Raw genomic sequence first — 8,096 nt, 5'->3', positions numbered from 1 at the left:
TTTGTACATTTATTTTGTACCCTGAGGCGATGCCAAAGTCCTTTATCAGTGCAAGCAGGTTTTTGATAGATTCTCTTGGATTTCCAAGGTATAGGATCATATTGTCAGCAAAGAGGGATAACTTGGCTTCTTTTTTTCCTATTAGGATACCCCTGATCTCCTTCTTTTGTCTAATTGTTCTAGCTAGGCCTTCCAATACAATGTTGAACAAGAGGAGTGAGAGTGGGCAGACTTGTCTTGTTCCAGTTTTCAGGGGAAATGTTTCCAGTTTCTGTCCATTTAGCACTATACTAGCTGTGGGTTTATCGTAGATGAAGCTTACTATTTTGAGGTATGTTCCTTCTATACCTAGGTGTTTGAGGGTTTTTTATCAAGAAGTGATGCTGAATTTTATCAAAAACTTTTCTGCATCTAACGATATATCATGTGGTTCTTGTTTTTACATCTGTTGATGTATTTAATTATATTTATGGTCTTGATGTTTAACCAGCCCTGTATCCTGAAGATGAAGCCTACTTGGTCATGGTGAATGACTTTTTAGATGTATTTTTTGATCCAATTTGCTACAATCTTGTTGAGGATTTTTGCACCTATGTTCATAAGGGATATTGGCCTGTAGTTTTCTTTTTTTGTTGGATCTTTACTCAATTTGGGTATCAGTGTGATGTTAGCTTTGTAAAATGATTTGGGGAGAGTTCATTCTTTCTCAATTTCCTGGAATACTTTCAGTACGATTGGTATCAGCTCCTCCTTGTACATTTTGTAGAATTCTGCTGGAAAGCAGTCCGGTCCAGGGCTTTTTTTGTTGTTATTGTTGTTGGTAGTTTTCTTATGACAGAGTCAATTTCCTGGGTTGTTATTGGTCTATTTAGTATCTCAATGTCATCTTGTTTCAACCTGGGGAGGTTGTGTGATGTCAGAAAGTCCTCTATTTCATTTAAGTTATCAAGTTTGCTTCCATACAGGTGTGCATAGCAATCTCTGATCATCTTTTGTATTTCTTCAGGGTCAGTTGTGATTTGATCTTTTGTACTTCTGATTGTGTTTATTTGGGCTTTTTCTCTCTTTTTCTTTGTTATTCTGGCTAGGGGTCCATCAATCTTGTTAATTCTTTCAAAGAACCAGCTTTTTGTTTGTTGATGTTTTCTATGATATTTTTGTCTTCTATGATCATATTTGGGCTCTTATTTTGGTGATTTGGATTCTTCTGCTAAAGTTAGAGTTCTGGTGGTCTTCTCTTTCCAGCACCCTTAGGTGATTTGTTAGGTTGTCAACTTGTGATCTTTCCATTTTCTTGGTGTGTGTTCATAGAGATATAAATTCCCCTCTTAGAACTCTTTTCATGGCATCCTACAGATTTTTGTAAGATCTTTCTTCATTTTTATTTGTTTCCAGGAATCTTTTAATTTATTTTCTGATATCAGTGCTGACCCAGTAGTTGTTCAGCATCATGCTGTTTAGTGTTCATGTTTTTGTGGACTTTGGGGAAATTTTGTTGGTGTTGATATTTATTTTTATTCCACTGCGGTCTGAGAAGATTCATGACAATATCTCAAACTTGTGGAATTTGTTTATGCTTGATTTATCACCAAGGATGTGATAGATCTTGGAGTACATTCCATGTAATGATGAGTAGAATGTATATTCTATGGTTGTTGGGAGGAATAGTCTGTAGGTTTCTATGAAGTCCATTTGGCTGAGTGTCAAGTTTAGGTTCCAGATCTCTTTGTTGATTTTTTTCCTTGATGATCTATCTAGGACTGTTAGTGGGGTATTCAAATCCCCTGCTATAATAGTGTTAGAGTCAATATCTTTTTTTAGTTTACTTAGTAGTTGCTTATAAATGCTGGTACTCCTGTGATGGGTGCATATATGTGTAGTATGGATATTTCTAATTGATAGATTGAACCTTTTACCATTATGTGGTGTCCTTTGTATCTTTTCAAATTTTTGATAGTTTAAAGCTTGTTTTGTCTGATATTAAGATCATGATTCCTGCCTTCTTTTGTGATCCATTTGCCTGGAAACTCATTTTCCATCCTTTAACTTTGAATCTGTTTGCAGCCCTTGTGGTGAGATGAGTTTCCTGGATGCAGCAAATAATTGGGTCATGGTTTCTTATCCAGTTTGCCATTCTGTGTTTTTTCAGTGGTGCATTTAGTCCATTCACATTCAGGCTGATATTTGGAATGTGATTGTTTATCCCCGTCATGAGGTACCTATAGTTTTTTCTTTGCTTGTTTTCTTTTAGCTTTGGGGTTGATATGTGTGTGTGTTTTCAAGTTTATTGTTGCGATGTATATATACTTTTATAGATATTCAACTGTTTAGATACTAAGGCTCTTTACAGCAAAGGAAAACCTATGAAATTGTAACATCTTTGAAATCAACTTCCAGTACTGTGTGTCTCCAGATTGTATGGCATATTTGATAAGTAAAAGATGTAATTCTTGTGCCAATCAGTGACAGACCCTATATTTTTATAATTTTTAGATCATTGACTCAATATAGAACTGGTTGCAATAATAAATACATATTGTTACAACAAACACATTTATGTATGAAAATATTTACTATCATCAAATTTTATCTGATTTAGCTTTCTTTCTTCCTAGGCAGTATATGGTATTGGTCCTGTCCCTGCTACATACTGAGACTCCTGAGAAGGCCTGCCTCCTTCTGAGCTACCTGAATGAGACAGTAACTGTAAGTGCTTCCTTGGAGTCTCTGAGGGGAAACAGAAGCCTCTTCACTGACCTGGTGGCAGAGAAGGACTTATTCCACTGCTTCTCCTTCACTGTGAGTACTAGAGAACTAGCTGGTTGTCCCTGTTTGATCCTTTATATTGAGTTCTATGGAGATCATGGTAATGGAGAACTGGTGTTCTGTTCCAAGGGATGACTTCCAGAATGTTGTTAGGATTTCAGAAAAGACTAAAGACAGTGAGTTTTCAGCTACTAAGGAGCAAAGCATTGTTCACCAGAATAAGTGAGAAATAATTTTTCCAAATGCCAAGGTTTAATTTACTTTCTAAATAAAAATTCCATTGCTCATAATAATTGTACTACTTAGAGGAGTTTCCTACCTTTGACAATAATCATCTCTTTAAGGACTTTGCCTAGAATTAAATTATATAAAAACCTCATGATGAGAACATTCTTCATGCAGCAATTTTTTTTTCTTGTCATAGAATGCTAGGTTTCTTTGGTTCTCTGAATGTGTAAATGGTGCAGGATACTGTAAGAAAACATCCAGGGCTTATTTAAAGTTGCACAACTTGGAATTTTTAGACTCTATATTCTCCCATATTTTTTAAGAGATACTTTTTCCCATTCCTTCATAATCTATTTACTCAACTAAAATGAATATAATTTAATAGCTGGAGACGTAAGCATGTTACATGGAGATTTGGGTTCTATATGACTGCTCTTTCCAATAAATTTCTTCTGTATCTTATATCAATATCTTCTCGTTTATGTCTAGAGAAGTATTTATATACCTACCAACTTCTTGGTGATACTGAAGGAGAGATAGTAAATAATAGTGGATGAAGAACTTAGAGAAAGAAGACTGCACAATTCCTCAGCAGTAAGAAAGTTCTTTGGTTTTTAGCTCTCAAGGATCTCAACCTCTTCAGAGGTGGTATTCCTTACTGTTCAGATAAAGGGACCTACACAAGATTTCAGGAAGAGGAACACAGTGCTGGTAAAGAACTCTCAAAGTCTGGTCTTTGTCCAGACCGACAAATCCATCTATAAACCAGGACAGACAGGTATGTAGGGAAATCCCAGTGGCTGGGGCAACACTAAGAAGGTAGAGCAAACTCCTCAGCAGGTTTTCCTGTCAAAGTCTTCATTATCCCAAGCCCTTTGCCTCTGTCTTATTATCTAAATTACCTACTATGATGTCTGAATCTTATCAGAGAATTTCTTTTTCAGTAAGATTCTGTGTGATCTCCGTGGATGAAAATTTTCACCCTCAAAACGAACTAGTAAGCATCTAATATCTATAATTTAGGTAAGGGATGGGGTAAGAATTCTTAGCCAAAATATGCTAGAAAAAGCCAGAAAAGACAGAAGACAAAGGACATTCCTATTAGAACCTAGCTCCAGCCTCACCACAGATCTAGAGGTCTTATACAAGACAAAATTGAGAAGCAAGAGATGAGGAAGTCTTTTCTCTTAAAACAGTAGTAAATCCATTTATCAATAGCTACATCTTTTGTTCTGAACATACTGCATTAAGAATAATAAAGAGATTGGCCATCATAGGACACTACCAGGTGAGAGAAAGAGGGAGGAAGATACATGGAATCACAAAGGGTACCTGATCCTAAACCAAAGGAAGTGAGGACCAGTTGAAGACCTAACCTTCTGCACATAGATTACTTATGTACCTAATCTTGACTTGTTTCCCAAATCTCAATAACAAAATAAAGAGAAAAGAAGACAGACTAATAAAGAGGCAGAAGAAAAAAGTTAAATACTATTCACTCTCAGTGAGTTTATGATTTAAAAAGCACTGAAGAGTTTGTTCTTCTGAACATATTATATATATATATAATAGAACGTATTATAGCTTTATTATATATTTGATACATATAGTATAGAATATGTTATACATAAAGATTTATTTTATGCTAATTTAGTTTTCCTTCTTCCAACTTGCTTTCAATATTAATGCAAAGGAACAAAGCTGTTTTTGAAATGCATAGACAATGTTAAGACTAGAAGAAATATTCTCAGTTTGCTATTAGCAAATAATTCTGAGGATTCTTTCTGTTGGGTCTAGATCATAATGACATACAACTCTATCAAAACCCATTTCCTACTTTACAAAAATAAGCAGTATATTCATATTATTCACTAGGATAGTTTAAGTATCCAAGTAATAGTAAACATTTAATACTATTATTCACCAATAATAGTTTCCAAGGAAATGGCACCACACAACAATTGTCATTGAATTCTATTATTTATGGTCTTCCTGAAACTAGTTAATAATTTTACAAAACAAATTTTTTCCAATTTTGTGATGCTTTATGCTGAATTTAGTTACAGATATTTTTCCTCTATAAGCTGTTTGATTACAGATCTTAAATTGTAGCCTTTGGTGAAATTCTAATCATATTTTGGCTTTCCGTTTGTCATATAGATTCCATTTATATACCTTGAGGTAAGTATTGGGAAAAGTATCTTATAAGTAAATTAGTATACTTAGGGAGTAGGGAGGTATAAAAGTTTTTCAGACAGACAAACTACCATGAAAATTTTCAAATCTGAATTTTTCCTACTCTTAGGTGTTAAGTTTATTGTATTTTATCTTCCTTCTTTATTTGACCTTGCTAAAGGCAATGCCGATTATCACCTTCAGTGTCATTTGTGGTGTTCAAGGACTATCATGACTAAATGATTATTTCATGCTTCTTGCTTACCTTTAGAACCCAAGAAGAAATCGAATTGCACAATGGCAAAGTCTAAAGTTACAGAGTGGCCTCAATCAATTGTCCTTTCCCCTCTCATCAGAGCCTATTCAGGGCTCTTACAAGGTGGTAGAACAGACAGAATCAAATGGAAAGATAGAACACTCCTTCACTGTGGAAGAATTTGGTATGGATTATGGAAGACTTTTCAAAAGCATGGCTTTTTAGTTAATAAAATGTGAGCTCACTTAGGTCCTTTGAATTTCCCATAGGTATGTAGAACTTCAAGTAGAGTCAACCATATCTTCTTCTAAGACCATTATGACTGTATGAACACCAAAGCTCATATGAGCTTGGTGATTTTCAGTAACAAGTTATACTCTGTCAAGTATGAAAATTCTTGTTTCTATAGAACCATCTTCATCTGTTAATATTATTGAAATCTACTGTGGTCACGAAGTTAGGTTCTGCATAAATTCTTAAATTTTATCATCTTAAACTTATTACATTGAAAAATGCATCAACATTTCAGGGCATCATTTTGGAGAAAATTACAGATATGTTGAAAATACATGTATTTCCAATCAGTGTTAACCAGCCCCCCTTATTTCCATTGTCTCTATTAACAGTGCATCCCAAGTTTGAGGTCAAGGTTCAAGTGCCAAAGATAATCAGTATACTGGATGAAAAAGTAAACATATTATTAGTATGTGGGATGTAAGTTAAGTTGTTTTGTCTAAACTTTCATATTTTGCCTTAATTTTTAGTTAGGTAGGTTTTATTTAGGCAGGTACAGAATTATAAATGCACCTTTCCTTAGCACTTCTGTAGTATTATTCCACTGAATATTCTTTATTTGACTGACTTATGACTAAAATTTGCAAATATACAAATAATAGAAACACCCTTAATTATGATTTGACAATGAACATCTTTCCACATTTGCCTCATATGTTTTGTTTTAATATTTTAGGATAAATTACAACAGTCATGACACTATCACATAGATGCAGCAGTACCTCTAAAAAATATAGACATGTTTCCACTTCCCAGGATAACATTATCATACTTAATAATATTGAAAGTAACTTTCCAAAACTAGTTTTAAGTTTACAGTCAAGTATCCTAGTTGTCCTAAAAGTGTCTCATTAAGCTGGATGCTTGAGTTGTTTTTGGTTATTATGACTCCTAAGTGCGTTTTTCCCCCCAACATTCTACAGTGGAAATTTTAAACCAAGTACAAAAGATAGCAAAGTAAACAAAACCTCATGCACCTATCACCTATTTTAAAATTATAAAATTTGTCAGATTTTTGCTCCATGTACCCTCCATCAATATCTTTCCTTTGCTCTAATATTGTAAGGCAAGCCACAGGAATTTACAATTATCTTAAAGTTTTTTCATTTTTAATCTATAACCTCCTCTTCTTCCCCATAACATTAACTTACTGAAGAAAATAGGTCATCTGGCCTCTAAATGTCCCACCTGCTGGATCTACCTGAGTGTTTCCTCATGGAACACAAAATTACATTTAATCCTTCCTCTGGGCAACTTCAAGCGTATTTCACTTTTAGCGTTTTGCATAATCCCTTTTGGTGCAGTGATAGAACAAATTGCTTAATAATCTGAAAAAAAAATCTCTCCCTCAGAATTTTCTACTCTAGGCAAGTCTTACGTCCTTCTTTTCTTTGTATGTGTATCATAAAGACCAGCTTTGTCATTGAAAAAAGAGCAGACTCTAATAAGATTGGTTAAAAATGTTGAAGGGGAACCTGACAGGTCAAAATTGTTACACAAAATCAATAATTAGAATTTTATAAAGTGACTTAAGCAAAACATGAATGACCTATTGATTGATATCTTGATGATAAAGGTTACTCAGCTCAGAATGGGCAGTTGTGAGTATGCATGCCCTACCAGGAACTCAGAGTTTTATCCGGGCATGCTTCTGCTCCTCTGCATCTCCATCTCTGAAGAAGTAGAGTGAGGACATAGACATGACCTATGAGGTTCTTTCCCACTTTTTCCTTCCGTGATGACAGATCACACTCATAGTTCCTTTTAACCTTGAGAATTAGAACTCATTTCCTATAAATGAGCCGTAGCAGAGAGAGAATGCTGGGTAAGGAAATGTGCCAGCCTAAGTATTTATATACTGAAAACACTAAAATACCTAGGCCTCTGCCTCAATTTCATCTCAGTGTAATGGCCACGGCATTATCTGTCTAGCTTAATGGTGTCTTGGTGCAGACATCTATATTTTGGAGAGGGGTTTCAGAATAAGTTACTTTGTTTCTATCTTTTTTCATTTGAAGTGTTAGCAGAGGCATTCACAAATAGGAAAGAAAACTAATGTTCAAAAAAAGATGATTATCTAATTATTCCATTTTTATTAAATAAGAGAAAGAACTAAATATAGAGTGTGCACACATACACGACCTCAGGAATTACTTTGTTTAGGTTTTGGTTTTTTTGTAAGTCAAAATCTTATTCTGTCACCCATACTAGAGTACAGTGGCACGACCATGGCTCACCGCAGCTTCGAAATCTTAGGCTCAAGTCAATCCTCCCTCCTCATCTTCTGGGTAGCTGGGACTACAGGCGCACACTACCACACCTAGTTAATTCTTTAATTTTTTTATTTCTTATTTTTGTAGAGAAAGGGTCTTGTTAT

General features: G+C 34.7%; 1 protein-coding gene across 1 annotated transcript in view; it reads left to right on the top strand.

The window, feature by feature from the left end:
- LOC103268495 (pregnancy zone protein-like) overlaps window positions 1–8,096 on the top strand; it is a gene marked incomplete at its 3' end in the record, with an annotated part of 61,549 nt that overhangs the window by 13,067 nt on the left and 40,386 nt on the right. The window contains 6 exon segments of the mRNA XM_021716561.1: window positions 2,616–2,799; window positions 3,613–3,772; window positions 3,939–3,991; window positions 5,155–5,175; window positions 5,441–5,609; window positions 6,052–6,139. Coding sequence (XP_021572236.1) covers window positions 2,616–2,799; window positions 3,613–3,772; window positions 3,939–3,991; window positions 5,155–5,175; window positions 5,441–5,609; window positions 6,052–6,139 — 675 coding nt within the window.

The sequence above is a fragment of the Carlito syrichta genome, unplaced genomic scaffold (genome assembly GCF_000164805.1).
Source record: "Carlito syrichta isolate Samal-C Ts95f unplaced genomic scaffold, Tarsius_syrichta-2.0.1 Scaffold308841, whole genome shotgun sequence".
NCBI classification, from domain to species: Eukaryota; Metazoa; Chordata; class Mammalia; order Primates; family Tarsiidae; genus Carlito; species Carlito syrichta.
Note: the sequence above shows the minus strand (reverse complement) of the source record. Positions and strands in the feature narration are given on the sequence as shown.